A 19811-nucleotide genomic window follows, 5' to 3' on the forward strand; every position below is an offset into this window, starting at 1 on the left:
ATGTGTATGTGCACAGAGGGAAGACCATATGAGGACACAGTGACAAGTAGGCCATCTGCAAGCCAAGGAGAGAGGCCTCAGAAGAAAACAACCTGCTAACACCTTGATCTTGAATTTCTAGCTCCAGAACTGTGAGAAAATAAATTTCTGTTGGTTAAACCACCCAGTCTGTGGTATTTTGTGATGGCAGTCCAAGCAGACTAATACAACGTCTCTCTTCACTCAGTGTCCCAGAATGTCCAGGCCAAAAACAGGAGTGGGACACTATGCAAATAAATTGGGAGTAAACGTACTCACACCATTCTCACCAAAGGAGTATAAAAGGATACTTAGAGAGGAATTGAAGCAAGGTTGTGAATCTTTATTACATGAGTCTTTACAGTAAATTATTTTACCTAATGTACTGAAGTTATTAAGACCCATTACTCTACTATCAGAGCACATGAAATAATACATACTCACCAAAAACAACTCACCACAACTTCTACCTAGAAGCTATGCTTTTTAAAAGGGTGGTGTTGGTAGGACATTGTAAAGTAAAGTCTGGTCCCCAACTAGAATTTGATATTTTTAACCATATTTTATTTATGTGACTACATATATTAAAAATTATAATTTAGAAAATATTAATGCCATTTCATGCTCTTATTGTACCTGTAACTTTTCAATAATATTTCTATAATCCCAAGAAGGCCCTCCAAGAGCTTCCTTAAAGCGTGGTCCAGAGCGAGCTGACAGTCTCCAACCCATGGCCGCTCTCTGCACCATATTGGAATGACTCTTCATAAAAAGAGTATTAACTTGGCCGTCCAAATCCACTGGAATGGCAATTCCACGATTCTTTGCTGAAAAAGAAAGATTTAAAATATTTTCCTCTTTATTTGACTAAAGCTACTTGCATGCTATCAAAATAATTTTATAAAGATAGAACAAAGAAAAAAGAAAAAAATAAGATAAATAAATTCTGGGATGTAATGTAAAGCATATAGTTAGCCATAGTGTATTATATATTTGAAAGTTACTAAGAGAATAGATCTTAAATGTTTTCATCACAAGAAAAAAATTGTAACTATGTGAGATGATGATTGTTAACTAAATTTACTGTAGTAATCATTTCACAACATATACATAGATCAATGACAATATTATATGTCAATTATATCTCAATAAAATTGGGGGGAAAAAGAAAATGTCAAACCTTCAAATTCTGTCAAATTATTTTATATAATGGCAAAAGTTTTTAACTTGAAAGTATCTCAATTCTTAAGACTAATTATTAAAGTGGGCTCATTAAACATTCAAGAATTTATGTGATTTCTTGATGGTTAATGTTTGAAATGCACTTCACAAAGCACCAATATGGCAAAGCACTGTATACCAACCATGTAAATTTGTACCTTCCAAGATGCAAAGGAAAATTAAAAAGCAGACAGAAGACACATGATAAAATCCTGCCAGTCCATTTTATTACTATAATTCACGTGTATGTGTCTGTGCACAAACATGCACAAATGCACAAAACTGCATGTGGTAAAACATCTGAGAGAAGAAATAAAAAATTGACAAGTATAAAAATATCTGCATTGGAAGACAGTACACAGTACATGTCCTTCTTTCCTCCCAGGATCCACTGAAATTTGTATTTTAATACACTTATATCACAATACTGAAAAATAAGAGTGCTTGCCGTAAGGAAAACAGAAATGTTGAGGCATTTCTGCAAGCAGCATGAAGATGGGATTTGTCCGTCGGAGAAAGCAGAAAGAAGAAATTGCTCTACAAGACGTAAGAATTAGAACAGGCCTTCCTAGGTTCCCAGACACACACAAAGTGGTCACAGGGGATGGGAAAGTCATCTGGCAACTCAAGAAGGAATAGCATCTGAATATCTGGGAAGTGAAGGCCTTCATCCCTCTGACTAGCATAACAGAGCAGCTGGCAGCACATGCTGCCAGAGGATACAGTTAAAGACATGCAGAAATGTTCTCTCAACAAACACGAATACCTGCCTGGAGAGAATGCCAAAGGAAGGGGCTAAGAATTGACAGAGAAGCAGAACAGAGCTTGAAGAAACTGCGAAGTCCTCATCAAATAAGCAGTAGCACAGCCGGGAGAGAGAGGGCAGCTCAAAGAAGAAGAGAAAATATACAAAAGATCCCAAGCCCGGACGAGAGCCCTCCTTATTTTAACCCTTGTTAGTATTCCCAGCTTGCCTTCTGCTTCACACACACACACACACACACACACACACACACACACACTCCAAGAAAGCCTGTGTATCATTTATTCAGCCCCTCATCCAGAGCTCAGGGTAAGCCCTGTCATTTACATGAGAAAGCTAGTAGAGAAACAGAGCCTCAAAATTGCAGTGGAGTAATAGTCCATTGTATATATGTGCCACATCTTCTTTATCCATTCATCCAATGTTGGACGCTTAGGTTGTTTCCTTCTCTGGGCTATTGTAAATAGAGCTGCAATGAACATTTTGGTACATGACTCTCTTTGAATTTTGGTTTTCTCAGGGTATATGCCCAGTAGTGGGATTGCTGGGTCATATGGTAGTTCTATTTGTAGTTTTTTAAGGAACCTCCATACTGTTCTCCATAGTGGCTGTACCAATTCACATTCCCACCAGCAGTGCAAGAGTGTTCTCTTTTCTCCACACCCTCTCCAGCATTTATTGTTTCTAGATTTTTTGATGATGGCCATTCTGACTGGTGTTAGATGATATCTCATTGTAGTTTTGATTTGCATTTCTCTAATGATTAATGATGTTGAGCATTCTTTCATGTGTTTGTTGGCAGTCTGTATATCTTCTTTGGAGAAATGTCCATTTAGGTCTTCTGCCCAGTTTTGGATTGGGTTGTTTGTTTTTTTGTTATTGAGCTGCATGAGCTGCTTGTAAATTTTGGAGATTAATCCTTTGTCAGTTGCTTCATTTGCAAATATTTTCTCCCATTCTGAGGGTTGTCTTTTGCTCTTGTTTATGGTTCCCTTTGCTGTGCAAAATCTTTGAAGTTTCATTAGGTCCCATGTGTTTATTTTTGTTTTTATTTCCATTTCTCTAGGAGGAGGGTCAAAAAGGATCTTGCTGTGATTTATAAAAAATAAATAAATTTTTAAAATTCAAAAATGAATAAATAAAAAAATTACTTAATTAATTAATAATTTTAAAAAAAGAACGAGGTTGGAAGACTGTCAAAATAGCACACAGATCACACACTCAAGCCCCGGAAGAGGGGGAAGTGCCTTAAGTCCCCCACTTCGGATGACATCTCCCTGCCTCACAAGTCTCAGTCCGACTGGGCTAGCTTTGGCAAGGGGACGGAGCTGGATCAGGAGCCGCTGCTGCCATAGCTGGATCAAGTTCCAGTTTTGGTCTATTATCCAACACCTAGCCAGACTCGCCTAGCAACTCAGCTGAGAGGAACAGAATAGGATAGCTCAAAAGAATAGGCCTCATACAGCATCAGCCTAAAGGAGTTTATGACCCTGGAAGAAATGGATCAGAAAAAAGGATCGGGGGGGACTTCCCTGGTGGTGCACTGGCTAAAGACTCTGCACTCCCAATGCAGGGGGCCCAGGTTCATTCTCTGGTCACGGAACTAGATCCCACACGCATGCCGCAACTAAAGAGTTTGCATGCCACAAATAAGAAGCCCACCGGCTGCAGCTAAGACCCAGCGCAACCAAAAAAAAAAAAATCAATCAATAAAATAAAACAAATATTATAAAAAAAAAAAAAAACTGCAGTGGAAGCCCACGCCAGTCATTATAGATCTTTATGACACACCGCCAAGAATCACAGGGAAAACCAAGAACATTAAGAATAACTAGCCCCAGTGAAAACAGATGATTTAGGGAAGCACAAAAAATATTTAAATAATTGTAATTATTGTCCTCAGAAAATGTGAGCATATAGTGCCTCCAAAACATTAGGAAAAAAAGAACGAAAGAAATCTTGGAAAGTAAAATATGATTGAGCAAATAAACATTTCAAAATTGGCTGAAAAAGAAAAAAATAGGAATAAGGACCAAGCTGATAATCTGGGAAAGTTAAGGAATCTTGTAGAGCATAAAAGAGTCAAAGGGGGGACTTGCCTGGTGGTGCAGTGGTAAAGAGTCCGCCTGCAAATGCAGGGGCCTGGGGTTCGAGCCCTGGTCTGGGAGGATCCCACATGCCACAGAGCAACTGAGTCCATGTGCCACGGCTGCTGGGCCTGCACTCTAGAGCCGCTAAGCCACAACTACTGAGCCCGCGCACCACAACTACTGAAGTCTGCATGCCTAGAGCCCATGCTCCACAACAAAGAGAAGCCACCGCAATGAGAAGCCTACGCACAGCAATGAAGAGAAGATCCCACTCGCTGCAACTACAGAAAGCCCACGCGCAGCAACGAAGACCCAACGCAGCCCAAAAATTAATTAATTAATTAATTTAAAAGAGTCAAAGGGAAAATAAAACAGAGAATATGAAATAGGGAGGGTCATCCAGGAAGTCAAATAACTAATAAATGTAAGCTCTAGAAAAAATATCAGAGACAATGAAAAGGAAGAAATGATTAAGAAAAGATAGAGGACAATTAGTCACCTTGAGCTGAAGAAAGATGTTAAGTCCTTAAACTGAGAAGGTCTACTGTGTGTGTTTAATAGGATTAAATAAGCATATTGGCCATGTTCTAGTAAACATCTATAATGTTATTATGGATTGAATTGTGCCTCCCAAAAATATATGTTGAAGTCCTAATCCCAAGGAAAACAACAACAGTGGGCAGTACTATTTCTGCCGGTGAAAATTCTCTGAAGCTCAGAGATACTTAAAAACTTCTCTGAAAACAGAAAATTTTAGCTACCAACACAAAAAGTTCCCAATTTAAACAAGGGCTCAAGCTGAAGTGTTAAGGAAATAATAACAGCTCTAAGGCAACCCTAACAATCAATTGCACCACTGCCCAAATTTCCGTAGTGAATGTTTTCCTAATATTCATTATAAATTTCCCTTTCCAAAGCATACAATGTCTCTGTTTCTGTCCATCACACACAGCAAAGCAACTGCACTCCTGTCCCATCTGAAGGACCGACAGCCTTGAAAAGTCCAGGCTGCACATATTTTTATAAATATTTAATCCTGCACCATGATCAAATCCCAGCAAGACTTTCATCCTTTTATGGCTGTTTCACTTATAAGCTGGGTTTGCTCTAAACATTCAAAAGTCAAACAGAAGACAATACTTCTTATATGCTATTTTTTAAGCAACAGAAAATAACGAAAATTGTAAAACTGAAAGTTGCTCAAAACTTATTACAACAAAGTTTCCGCTCATGTTTAAACAAAGTTGGGGGAGTGGACTTACCTCCCCTTTAGGAAACAGGTACGTTAGATACAACTAACCAACAAGTGAGCATTTGTTGCTATGAACGTCACTTACACAAAGACGTGCTCAAGGAGTATTCTAATGATATCAGTGGGAATGGAATCCAATGGTAGCACCTCTGTTAGTCCTAGCAGTGCAGCCCTCCTATCAGTGTGGTCAGGGAAGTCTCACCCCTGCACCCCTACCTCATGCATCTATGAGCTGCTGCCACTATTCCACTACAGCCAGCAGCAGGGACAAACCAGAATGAGAAGACTCCACCATCCCAAAGTTTATTGAAAGGGTTTTTTTGGTCTCCCAAACTGTACCACTCTAGGTGGTATTTTCTAGTTTCTTGTCTTAGCACAGATTGCACGATATAAATTAACTGGCTAAAGTAAACCCTACTTTCTCATGTCCAAAGGTAAACTCTAGCCAAAGGCTAAATCACAATTTCTAGGCAATAAAAGAAAATTAACTATGCAACTGGGGAAAGGATTTGAGTTAAAATAAGTCAGCTGTGTAGATAATGACGAAACTTTTTCAAGCAATTGTAAAAATATTAATACCATTAAAGACATGGCCTGAAATAGATTCTCTGTACTGTCAAAATATTATAAAGATTAATTTGAAAGCAAAGTTGACAGTGTTGGGCTTCCCTGGTGGCACAGTGGTTGAGAATCTGCCTGCTAATGCAGGGGACACGGGTTCGAGCCCTGGTCTGGGAGGATCCCACATGCCACGGAGCAACTAGACCCGTGAGCCACAACTACTGAGCCTGCACATCTGGAGCCTGTGCTCCGCAGCAAGAGAGGCCGCGATAGTGAGAGGCCCGTGCACCGCGATGAAGAGTGGCCCCTGCTTGCCACAACTACAGAAAGCCCTCGCACAGAAACGAAGACCCAACACAGCTAAAAATAAAAAATAAAATAAAAAAATAAAAAAGTTGACAGTGCTAATTTAGCTTTCTATATATTGTTTAAAAATTAAAGCAGAAGGTTGTGACTAGGAAAAGAAAGGAATTAATTCATGATCTCACTTACAAGACCATTAATAACTAGAATAATATTTTTCAAATGCAACCAAAAATATGATTCAAACTTAGCTTCTTTTTATTTAGCTAGAAAAAATTCTGATATAAATAGTATATTGCAATGTGAACTAGGACGAATTCTTGGGGTTAACGGTTATCCCACCTCCCCACCCCCAATAAGGAAAAACTAATGAATTTACCAACAGTCAGTTATTCTTCGGGCACGTAGCATTAACTCCAACTTCTTTGTTTTAGTGGTCACATTAAAGTTTAAGATGTTTAAAAAATAAATGTTCCTGTTTCACTCCTAAGTTGGACTGCAGCTAAGATACTATCTTGTTAAGGGTATTTTGCCAGAGAATAAGCATATGGAGTTCTTTAAAAACTAATAAGAGAGAGGATGGGTTGTTATTAATGCATTCACCTTTTACAGAGCTCTGCGCAGCGACAGTTCTCTAAAATGCGCTATCTTTATTCATAGGTATTGTGATTATTGGGCTAACAAACTAATTAGGCTTACAAATCCTGAAAATTCTCTAGATAAGACAAGACTTTGCAGTGATTTTAAGATGTAATTGAAATCTATTTCTAATTATTATTCATTAAGTCTTGCATATTGTGTGGAATTTTTAAATTAGACAAAATTACTGGTGGTAACCGCCAGACCAAAAATCTCTGAGAACACACATACTGCAGCGGTAAGCGCCATGGAAAAAAATGCTTAGATAGATGAACTGACAGGCAGGGGGAAAAGGCAACAGAAAGCGTGAGCAGTCATTGTAACGCTTCATTTATTGTCAAGCACTCCTGTACAGGTCCGCAAGAGCAAGGACAGCTGGTGCACAAGGAAGGTATAATGGGGTGGGCAGAGAGTAGTACCTTTTCTGAATCATGTCAAAATATCCAGGATAAATCTGTACTGAAACACTAGTGTTCTTAAATACAAAGAACACTAAAAACACAAAATGTATCTTTCTTGTTTGGTACTCAAACTATACTTAATTAACCCCTAAATTGAATAAATAAAACAATTGTATTACAAGTGTTAAACAGGATGTGGAGAAAAGGGAATCCTTTTGCACTGTTGTTGGGTATATAAATCGGTGCAGCCACTATGAAAAACAACAGGTTGGAGGTTTCTTAAAAATTAAAAATAGAACTACCATATAATCCACTTATTCTACTTCTGGGTATTTATCCAAAGAAAATGAAGGCACTAACCCCAAAAGATATACACACCCCCATGTTCAGTGCAGCATTATTTACAATAGCCAAGATATGGAAACAACCTAAGTGTTCATCAATTAATGAATGGATAAAGAAGATATCTTTTATATATATATAAAACATATATACACACATACAATGGAATACTATTCAGCCATAAAAAAGAAGGAAATCTTGCCATTTGGAACAACATGGATGGATCTTGAGGTTATTATGCTAAATGAAATAAATCAGACAGAGAAAGACAAATACCACATGATTTCACTTATACATGGAATCTAAAAATCGAAACAAATGAACAAACAAATCAAAACAAAACTCATGGATACAGAGAACAGATCAGTCGTTATCAGAGGAGAAGGGAGTTAGGAGGTGGGTGAAAAGAGTGAAGGGGGTCGACTGCATGGTGACGGATAGAAACTATACTTATTGTGATGATCACTTTGTAGTGTATACAAATATCAAATTATTACGTTGCATACTTGAAACTAATATATTGTTCTATATCAATTTTACCTCAGTAAAAAATATATATAATTTTATGGTTGTGCAAGAACTAGTATTGGCACACGTGACTAGTCATCTGGAAAAAATTACGTTAATTCCATATCTTATACCTTACAACTAAATATATTCCAGATAACTCAAAATTGGAAACAGTCACACCAAAAACACAAACAGACAGAGAAACTAAAAACATGAAAATTCTCAATGGGAATTAAGAAACAGCATCTTATACTGATCAAGGCCACTCTGAAGATGAAAGAAAACCTAAAATGCCTAAAAGAAAATAAATTTCTGGGCTTCCCTGGTGGTGCAGTGGTTAAGAATCCGCCTGCCAATGCAGGGGACACGGGTTTGAGCCCTGGTTCGGGAAGATCCCACATGCCGCGGAGCAACTAAGCCCGTGCGCCACAACTACTGAGCCTCTGCTCTACAGCCCGCAAGCCACAACTACTGAGCCCCCATGCTACAACTACTGAAGCCCATGCGCCCTACAGCCCATGCTCCACAACAAGAGAAGCCACTGCAATGAGAAGCCCATGCACCACAACGAAGAGTAGACCCTGCTCGCTGCAACTAGAGAAAGCCAGCGTGCAGCAACGAAGACCCAATGCAGCCAAAAATAAATGAATAAAATAAATGTTTATTAAAAAAAAGAAAAGAAATTCCTGCATGCCAAAAAATATTGAAATGACAAATGAAAAATTGAGAAAAAATATTGGCTACTTATAGGCAAAGAGCTCATTTTCTTAAGAAATAAAGGGCTATCCAAACTATCGAGAAAAACAAAGCCTTCAGGAAAAGTGAGCAAAACACAAAAAGTGACAGTTCACAGAAAATACCAATGAATCAATCATATGGAAAGGTTTTGTTTTCCCTCACTCATAAGAAGAGAAACACACGTTAAAACTATAACAATACTTTTATTTATAAGATTTGCAAATATGTAAGAATTTGATAACACAGCACATTATCAAGGAGAAAGATACTCTCCTACATTGCTTGTGGCATATAAATTGAACAACCTCTACAGAGGGCGGTATCTGTCAAAATTAGAATACCCAGAAATTCTACCTTTAGGTGTTTACCTTATTCTTCCTCATGAGCAAAATGACTGGAAACAACATAAATAACCAACAGTGGGGTTAAATAAATTAGAATATAGGCACACAATAGGATATTACGCAGCCAATGACAAGAACAGGATATTCACTCATTTCTTTGTATTCACCCAGGTATTTTGTTCATACAGTAAATATTCACTGAGTACCTACCATGCTCTAGGCACAGTGTCAGGCTCTAGAAATTTGTAACAGATAAGGTACTTAGTTTTATTCTGCTTTGTGATTTTTATACATGTTACATCTACCCCCAATGTACTAGAAATTCATTGAGGGCAGGAAATATGGTTTGACAGACTGCAGTTCCCTTACAACTAGAATAATGCCTTTCAGATAATGATGGTTCATTATAAACAGTTCAATTAATAAATAAGTGAAAACCTTTATAAGATTTTGCCCTATCTTCTGACTCATTCATATTTAATTTTTTTAAAGTAATAATGGAGGGACTTCCCTGGTGGTCCAGTGGTTAAGACTGTGCACTTCCACTGCAGGGGGCATGGGTTCGATCCCTGGTTGGGGAACTAAGATCCCACATGCCATGCAGCGCAGCCATAAATTAATTAATTAATAATGGAGTTTTTATATTTCCATTATTACTTTAAAACCATAATTACAGGGATGTATTATGTCAAGCTCTTTATACAATCAGCCATAACATCTAGATAGATGAAAATAGACATGTTTGTTTTAATAAAGACTGAATTTCTCTTCTCAAAGAATTAATGATTTATACACATTCGAATTCGGGGGGGAAACAACTGGCTTGAAGATTGATGTTCATTATTCAAACCATTTGTAAAAGATATTTTACAGAATTTCCATGTGGAAAAAATGATTATGTTTCCAACAAAGTACCCAATATTAATCCCCCTAAATCATTTGAAGATTATGAAACACATGGAACAAAATTCTTTTTTAACTGAAGTAACATGGGAGTAATCCTTGGATGCTTTTTCTTGAAGTACTTCTAATATGTGCTATTGTATTTTATATAAATGAATAAACTGAGGAACAGTAACTGACCAAGGGCATTAACATCTTGATCAATATTTCATACCTTAAAGGTATAAAACAATGTTTATTTAAACCTATTTGTGATAGTAGAGCATCACAAATGCCTGCTAACATGTCAGTCTAGAAGGGGTTCACACCTGCCTGTGTGACCTAGCAAGCTGTCTAACCTTGCTAACTTCATGTCTGCATCTGTAAAATGGGGCTAAGGATTATGTCCACATCATAGGGTTTACCACAATGTCTATCACTAATAAATGCTCTCTACTCCCAGCCAGGTAAGTGCTAATTTAGTAAATACTTTTGCTGTTTTAACTACCTTTTGTGTCCAATGTACAAATATGGAAAAGCGTGAAATACTTTTGATGATAGATGAGTTGAATCAATGTACTTGAGAGCACTTTACAAACTGAAAACTGTTATATAAATGTAACTATAATAGATAATATAATAGCTATTCGTATGTATAGGAGTATGTTTACCAATTTGTAAATGCACTGAAAATTTGCTTTATAAAAACTAAGTATTCTCCCGACTTGTAATATTTTTCTTAAATATGTATATTCTTTGTTTTATAACTATAAATTCTTACATATTTGAATTATAATAATGCCCTTTTTTATTCTTAAAGAGTTGCTGAAACACGAAAAATGACCTTGCACCTGAGTTATAAAATTTCAGACAGCTCCCTACCAGCAAGCCAGACTGCCATAGTTCTAGTTTATATGTCAGGGCTTCCTAAGATATGACTTCTGGGACAACCTGGAAGAGCATAACTTCACACTCAGAGGAACCTGGATTTCAAATCCAACTCAACTACTTGTTAATCGGGCAAGTTCTTTAACCTTTCTATTCCTAAATTTCACGATCTGCGAAATATCTAGCTCATGAATTACTGTCAGTCAACAACACTCATAAACTGGCTTCATCAGAACCAGACACTTTTAGGCAGTAGTGATCAGTGAATAAAGCAAAGTCCCTGCTTTCATAGTTTATGCTCTAATGGGAGAAGCTGACAACAAAGAAGCAAACAAACAAGGTGCTTTCAAATAGTGCTAAGACAGTAAGATAGGATGGGGGGAGCTGCAACACTTCACTGAGCACTGAACTTTTGAACACGTGACCATCTGGGAGATAAGGATCCAAATAGTGGGAACAGCACACACAAATGCCCTACGATGAGAAAAAGGCTTGTAGATGAGAGACAGAATGAAGGCCAGTGTGGGTGAAGTGAGGGTAGGGAAATGGGGGAAAGTAGTAGTAGATGAAGCTCAGAGGATGAAGGGCTTTCTAAGTCATGATACGGTATAGGAATCTTCAGTGAAATGGAGAGTTTTACATAGGTGAAAGATATGGTTTGATTTACATTTTAAGATCACTCTAATTATTGTGTAGGGAATGGATTGTAGTGAGACTGGGGAGGTGGGGAGTTCAGTAAGGAGACTCTTCTGTAATCCATGTCAGATTATGGTGTATTTGGACAAGGGTGCCCCACGAGAGAACACACAAAAAAGGTGTATTTTAGAAGTGGAACCAGTAGAACTTGCTATTGTATTTAATGCAAGTGAACAAAAGGGAAGAATCATATGTGACTCCCAAGGTTTTAAGATTACTAACTGTAAAATAGTTATTCTTTACAATGGGACAAAAATCTGCCTCTTGCAGCTACCATATGTTAATTATAATCCTATTCCTGGGAACCTGTAAAAGAAGTCCATTCACACCTTGAAATGTTGGAAAATAATTATGTTCCCCCTCGGATTTCTTTTCTTTGTCTAAATATTTCAAATGTTTTCAATCACTACACAAATAAGATGGGTTTAGATCCCTTTACTACTATGGATGCTCACTTCTGAATGTCTCTCATTTTGGTTATGTGTTTTTCCATAAAAAGCATCCATCAACAAATAAAAAAAGATGTGCCCTACCCATTGCATAGCAGAATTTGCTTTTCACCTTTTTTATCCTAGACAATAGCTTTTATTAATGTCTTTTTGACAGATACTTCATAGTCATTGCCCCTCAAAATCTAGTAGATTAATACCTATGACGATGTAAGCTAGGATACAGTAAAGACCGTAAGAAAAGTATAAACGGCCAAATGAGGGTGAGTTCAGATCTGGACCTGGGAGTCAGAAATGGCTTTTATGGAGGAATTTGGACAAAGAATTTTTTTGAGTAATGGAAAAGATGCTGAGAGATGGCAATGGTGGAAACTGGAGAAAGAAAGTTATAGTGTGAGCAATGCCTGGGGCATAATAGTTCAGTTTGCTGGGTGGGGATGAGAAGCAGTGAGCAAGGTCAAAAGAGGAGGTAGGGCTGTGGAGGCCACAAACATTGCAACGAGGAATCCATGCTTAGTTTGTTAGACAAAGGTATGCTGCTGAAGGCTGAGGACTTTGTTGTTGATGTTTTTAAACCAACAAGAGAATTTCACTTCAAGAAGATTATTCTGGTAGCAGATTTAAGTGAAGAAAGACAGAAGGAAAGAACATTGAATGCCTACAGTGGTCCAAAAAGGAAGCAAAGTGGGGTCAAACTAGGCCATTATGGAGGAGAAGGCAGGGGAAGTACAAATGCGGGGGATAGCGGGAATGGAATCTCCATAGCTTCCTAACTGTTCAGGCGGAAACAACAAACAAGGAAGCGGAAGAAAACAGGCTTGCCATTTGCAGCAACATGCACAGACCTAGAGATTATCATACTAAGTGAAGTAAGTCAGACAGGGAAAGACAAGTATCATTTGATATCACTTATATGTGGAATCTAAAATATGATACAAATGAACTTATTTACAAAACAGAAACAGACTCACAGACAAACAAACTTATGTTTAGCAAAGGGGAAAGGGGTAACAGAGGGATAAATTAGGAGTTTGGGATTAACAGATACACAGTACTATATATAAAATAGATAACCAACAAGATCCTACTATATAGTACAGAGAACTATATTCAATATCCTATAATAAACCAGAATGGAAAAGAATATGAAAAAGAATATGTATATTTATGTATAGCTGAATCACTTTGCTATATACCTGAAACATTGTAAATCAACTATACTTCAATTAAAAAAAAATGTTCACGAAGATAAAACAGATTTTATACCAATACATCACTCTTCCAAACCTACCCTGATTGTAGACTTAGATATAATTATTTTTTAGACTTCCTTTCACATATGTCTTTTAGCATACAAAGAGACTAAAATTTCCTGTTAAATCATAAACAGTCGAGGAACTGGTAGAAAATGGAATGAAAGAATCTTTAGCCTGATCCAGTTTCAGTGACTGTTTTAAACCCCCAAAGCTCTGCCATCCTGCTCTGCAAGAGCTGATGTGAGTACACAGGGAACACCACTGAAGCAGCAACTTGCAACTCGGAAGGAAAGCACAGCATGGAATCTCACTTGTGGCTCAAAGCTCTTCGCCTCTCAATTTGTAAGTGGTGTGAACAGCATGCCCTCTGTGCCCCGGGTAGGGCCAACTGGTGTCTTCCCTCAATGCATTTGCTAAGTACTGAGGGAGCAAGAGCAGGAGGAAAAAAGAGGAGAAAAAAAGGGGAGGAGAGGGGCTTCCCTGGTGGCGCAGTGGTTAAGAGTCCGTCTGCCGATGCAGGGGATGAGGGTTCGTGCCCCGGTCCGGGAAGATCCCACATGCCGCGGAGCGGCTGCGCCCGTGAGCCATGGCCGCTGAGCCTGCGCGTCCAGAGCCTGTGCCCCGCAACGGGAGTGGCCACAGCAGCGAGAGCCCCGCATACCGCAAAAAAAGAAAAAAAAAGGGAAGGAGGAAGAAGAGCAGGGGAGAGAAAGCAGGAAGGAGATGAGGAAGAGGGGAGGACTGCCTTCAAATGCAGCAAACACAACGTATTCCTATGTAAAGTAAATAGCATCATCACATTTCTTTGCTTTTCCTTCAGATTTTAGTTTTTGATGGTTAGTATATTTCCCAGCTGATTTGGTCCAAATGAAGATGCTTTTAGTACTATTTTATCATAACTTGAAAAGTATATTATTAAGAACTCAGAAGTTACAGGAAAGCAAGAACAACAGAACCAGACTGACTTATAATTCCACCAGCCAGAGATACCAGTGTTATTTCTTTATTGATATCCTGCCGGACATTATGCTATGTGCAACTTTTTTTTTTTTTTTTTTTTTTGCGGTACGTGGGCCTCTCACTGTTGTGGCCTCTCCCGTTGCGGAGCACAGGCTCTGGACGCGCAGGCTCAGCGGCCATGGCTCACGGGCCCAGCCGCTCCGCGGCATGTGGGATCTTCCCGGACCGAGGCACGAACCCGCGTCCCCTGCATCGGCAGGCGGACTCTCAACCACTGCGCCACCAGGGAAGCCCTATGTGCAACTTTTAAAAATAAAATTTAGGTTCTCTTCTGTGTCCTTCTTTATTTTATGGCAACGCATATGGTGGCCTCTTCCTTTACCTCTTCCCTTCCCTTCCTGAACTATTCTGTCCTAAAACCTGGAGGAGGAGCAGAGCAAAGTCAAGTGACAGCGCTGGACAAGGAGCGCTAGGGGCCGAGGTGGTCCAGAGCACTCGAGCCCAGAAAGGAGTGGAAGGCATGTGCACAGGAGGCTGCCGAGAGTGGAGAATTAGACTTGAGTCGGGTGAGGAGGGCGTCCACAGCAGGAGACAGCCTGGCGCCACGTCAAAGGTGATAAGGGTATTCATGCAAACGAGTGACCCAGCACAGAGTCAGAGGCCACCCGGGAAGACAGGCCGCCCCTCAGAGCAGCAGGGTGACATGGACCAGTGGGAACTGCAGGAAGGTGGCAAAGGCCAAGCTGCCAGAGGATGCATCTTTGTGGGGCGTGGCCCTACATGGGGTGCCTAAGCCTGAGTGGGCCGTGACGAGGGGAGGGTGTGTGCAAAGGAGGGGTCTCGGATGTAAAGCATTAAAATTATAATTTTGAGGAGAACTGGCATCCTTACAAGTTGAATTTTGAAATCCAGAAATAGTATAACTCTCCATTTATTAAAATCTTTCGTATCCCTCAAAATAGCAATATAATTTTATTCTCGTGTTTCTTAAGTTTTCTCTTAAGTAGTTACAAATTATTTCTATTGCTGTTGTGACATATCTTTTTCACATTTTTTCTCCCTTTTGGATATATAGAAAATCTACCAAGTTTAATACTTATTTATAATTAATCACCTAGATGAACTCTATTAATCTCTTAGTTCTAATAATTTTCAGTTGATCCTCTTGGGTTATAACTGCTTTTGAATGTACTCAAATTAAAATTGCGCATCATTAAATTTTGTTAATATTAAGTTACTTAAACCAAATTGCAGATGGGGAGAAAAGACTAAAAATATTTTACGTGGTCATTAATTAGTTAAACCATTTATTCATTTATCAAATATTTACTGAGCACATACCATAACCCTGGCCAAGTCACCTAATCTAGATAATTCTGTTTCCTCAACCGTAAAATGTAAATAATCAAGGAGCCTACCTAAGGATTAAATGAGATAATACGTGTGAATTGCTTAGCATTGCAAATGGTGCACTGACAAATGTCAGCAGTGATGATGACCACGATAATGAAACACACTATAAGCTGCCCTTCCCAATGCCTGCAGAACCACCTGTAGTTGAGAGAATGATCCAGCTCCTCTGTTTGTTTTTTGAAGTCCAGCCCAGTCTATATTTCTTTTCCCTCCTCCTTTCTGACAGCCCTAATTAACTTTATTAAAAAAAAAGAGGACTCTATGAGAAATTCTTCCTATAATGTACTAACCTTCCCTTAGCTGTTATCCCTTTGCATTCCATTTTATTTGGAATTTCTGAAGCCTTGTATGCATAACAGAGCCTCAATGAATACTGATGAATTTCACACAAAATTAGAAAACCAAAAACCCCTCAAAAAGTCCTCCTGCCACATGAAGATGTTAATAAATCAGGCTACTTAACAGACAAGACAATTCCATAATGAAATCTGAGATAATTAAACTAAACTCATTTGTGTAATATCTTACTGAGCTATATTAAAGCACCATATATAATATTAAATTTAAAGTTAGAAATATAATTAAAAATAAATAAATATATTTTAAAATATTTAAAAAGAAGAAATATAACAATTATATTCCCCTCCCAAAAAGGATACAATTTCAGAGTCATTTGCTGATCATTGGTCTTCAGCTTTACAGAAACCACACCTGCTCTCTTTTTAAGTTGAAAACTGAAAAACTACTTGTATTGCCTATTAGCCAAAAGCCTGATTTCTTTCACAAAATGTGAAAATAAGTAAAATCCGACACTCTGACTTACCCACTTCAGCCAAAGTTCTGATACAGGACTCCACCGAGGCTTTCTGAGCCGGATTTGGCCAGGTGCAATTGTAAATTCTGAAGGCAGACTGAAGCAGCTGAATGAAAACTGGCTGATGTGTCTGAGAACAGAAAGAAAAGAGGCAAACAGGTCACTAAACCATTAACACTCCTGATGCAGTATCTATGCATTATCAAAAAAGGCCCACCAAAATAAAATACTGTCTTGCCTTTTAAGTTTCAGTGCTACTTAATGAACATCTCATTCAACAAATATTTATTTTGTACCCATCTCATGAGAGGCACCACACCAGACACTATAGAAAACTGATTATTTTAACTATATTCTTAATCAGGAAAATATGGCATTTCTTGAAGCCAATGACATGGATTTAAGTATATTTTTACAATCTCTGGTTTATTTCCGAGTATAAATAGAGCAGGCATTTTGGGTTTGTTTGTTTCACTGATCGTATGTTTTGGTTTCGTATGATCAGCAAGTAGAGGAGACAACAGTTTGACCTACAAAAACAATTTTACATGATTCTAATAGTTCATTCAAAATTTTCCCTAAAAAAAGTATAACTGAAATAATACTTTTATAAGAGCAATCACTGTAGAATATTTGGCAACGAAAATCACCAATAATCCTAACATGGAGAGATAATCAGTATCAACATTTTTAAGATAATTACTTCCTGAGTTTTCTTATGTATATATGCATATATATTCTTTACACGCACAAACCTGGATGATACTATGATGCAATTTTGTGGCCTGTTTCACTTTACATTGCTTCATGATCATTTTCCTTAGGCATCAATTTTTCTTTTAAAACATGATTTTTAATTGCTATATAATAAGCCATCTACAGATATACCATAATTTATTTAGCTATTCCCCTGTTTGTGGACATTTAAGGTTGATGTCAATTTTTAAGTATTATAAACACTTCAATGAAAATCTTAGTATATAAATCCCTGCGAATTCTTTCGGGATTTACTAAACTGGAATTATTGAGTCAAAATGTCTATCCATTTAAAGAATCATTACCAGTTATTTCGACACTTGGCAGTCAATCTACAGATGTGAAAGTTCCTATTTTGCTTAGAGGGAGAGCAAAAATAATTCAGTTTGAAGATGGAGCCTCTTTATTTAAAATAAAGTTTGGGAAACTCAGAAAGCAGCATAATAGTATATAATAGGAATGAAGAGTGATCTTGAGAAGTGTAGGAAAGGACTTCCAGGCGTATTAAAGTTTTCTACACTCAAATAAGGTACAGAAATTGTGTGACAGACTTCTTTTGTACTTGTTTGTTTATATTACCTGCAGGCTGGTACTGTTGTCTGAAAAGGGAGAATTAAAAAAGCCGCTCACAACGTTCATGATTGACTCAGTAACACACTTCTCCAAAAAGGTGTCTGCGTGCTTCCTGTCTGTAGTTGTGTTGCAAACCTGGAGAGAAAAACAAAACAACTCAATGTGTTCTATCACATCTTTGAATTATAAGTCAATACTGGAACCTTCTAAAAATTGTCATGAAATGGTTGTTCATGCCATTTCTTCTGCTTTTGAAAGTTGCTTTGAATAAAAACATTTCTGGGACTTCTCTGGTGGTCCAGTGGTAAAGAATCTGCCTTCCAATGCAGGGGAGATGGGTTCGATCCCTGGTCGGGGAACTAAGATCCCACATGTCGTGGGGCAACTAAGCCCGCGTGCTGTAGCTACTGAGCCCACGTGCTCTGGAGCCCGCACGCCACAACCAGAGAAGAGAAAACCTGCATGCCACAACTAGAGAGAAGCCTGTGCACCAAAATGAAGAGCCCCGTACCGCAATGAAAGATCCCGTATGCCACAACTAAGACCCAATGCAGCCAATAAATAACTAAATAAATATACTTAAAAAAATTTCTGCCTGAAATCCATTCAAAGTTTATCATTCTGTAGTAGTTTCACCTTTAAGTTTGGTTGCCATTTCATCCTTGGGCCAGAATTCTTTCACAGACCCCAGCCTCTTCTTCCAGATATGCTTCTCCCTCCTCCTGCACACAACCTTCTCCCTCCATCCTCAAGCCTAGCTTTGCTGGAAAATACTTTTCCACTTGATGTGAGGAAATCAAAGAGGAAACTCATTATAAGTACGAGAAAGTGGTGAAGGTGGTTAATGGTGGCTCATATCTCTCTATACATTTTCACCTCTAATACCTGGCTCAGATTAGAGAATGCAAACAGAAAATATTTGGAGAGGAAAACAGAAAGATAAGAAAAGGTCGGGCTTCCCTGGTAGCGCAGTGGTTGAGAGTCTGCCTGCCGATGCAGGGGACATGGCTTCGTGCCCCAGTCCGGGAAGATCCCACATGCCGCGGGGCGGCTAGGCCCGTGAGCCATGGCCGCTGAGCCTGCGCGTCCGGAGCCTGTGCTCCGCAACGAGAGAGACCACAGCAGTGAGCGGCCCACGTACCGCAATAAATAAATAAATAAATAAATAAATAAATAAATAAATAAATAAATAAATAAATAAAATAAAAAATAAAAGGTCAAACCTTGCCAACAATTTTGACTTGTTCATCCCCAGATTATCTGGGAAGCACAGAGGGTGTGTTCGTGCCTTCTTCTCAGAGTTGGCTAAGCAAGAAGACAGGACACTAGAGTAAAGGGAACATCAGCAAAGAACATGGGCTCTGACCTTTATGTAGGATTAAATGAGGCTGTAATTGGTCATTCTGCTAAACAAACTGTAAATTTCCAAACATGTCAGGGTTGACAAATTGCAAAAGCTAAGATACACGATTAAAACCGAATGAAAAAAAGTTGGGTGGTGAAAAAAAAAGAGCATGGAGATAAAAAAAGAAGTGAGTGGGGGAGAACATAGGGTGCGAGGAAGGACTCAAGAACTGGGCAGAGTAAGAATGTTTAAATATCCACAAGATTACAGTGAGTCAGTATGGTGGCCAGATGTTCCAGATGTTCTTAGACAATTCGAATTTTTATGTAAGTTTTTTATTCTTTTCAATAGGTGATTAATCAAGAGTAAGGAAACGTAATTTAATCTGATATTGCTTTAAAACCCTGCACACAAATAAATTCACCAAAAACTCCCTCCTCAAACCATGTGTCCCAATGTTTCAGTCTGGAAAATAACAGTGTTTGCTGAATGGAGAGAGAAGAAAGAGCACAGGGTCTGTTTTGCTTCTAAGTCGCTTGCCGTCAGGGGCAGCTCACTTTTTCCCCATCTATTAAATGACACCTACCTGACAGGGGT

General features: G+C 38.5%; 1 protein-coding gene across 1 annotated transcript in view; it reads right to left on the reverse strand.

Moving 5' to 3' along the window:
• ITPR2 (inositol 1,4,5-trisphosphate receptor type 2) overlaps positions 1-19811 on the reverse strand; it is a 525336-nt gene that overhangs the window by 228784 nt on the left and 276741 nt on the right. Inside the window, exons 33-35 of the mRNA XM_029205992.1 lie at positions 17876-18004; positions 16550-16670; positions 655-845 (exon numbers count right to left, since the gene is read on the reverse strand). Of these exons, the coding sequence (XP_029061825.1) occupies positions 655-845; positions 16550-16670; positions 17876-18004 (441 nt within the window). The remainder of the gene's footprint in view (positions 1-654; positions 846-16549; positions 16671-17875; positions 18005-19811) is intronic.

This window comes from Monodon monoceros, unplaced genomic scaffold (assembly GCF_005190385.1).
Source record: "Monodon monoceros isolate NGI ecotype Baffin Bay Population unplaced genomic scaffold, NGI_Narwhal_1 Super_Scaffold_6, whole genome shotgun sequence".
NCBI lineage: Eukaryota > Metazoa > Chordata > Mammalia > Artiodactyla > Monodontidae > Monodon > Monodon monoceros.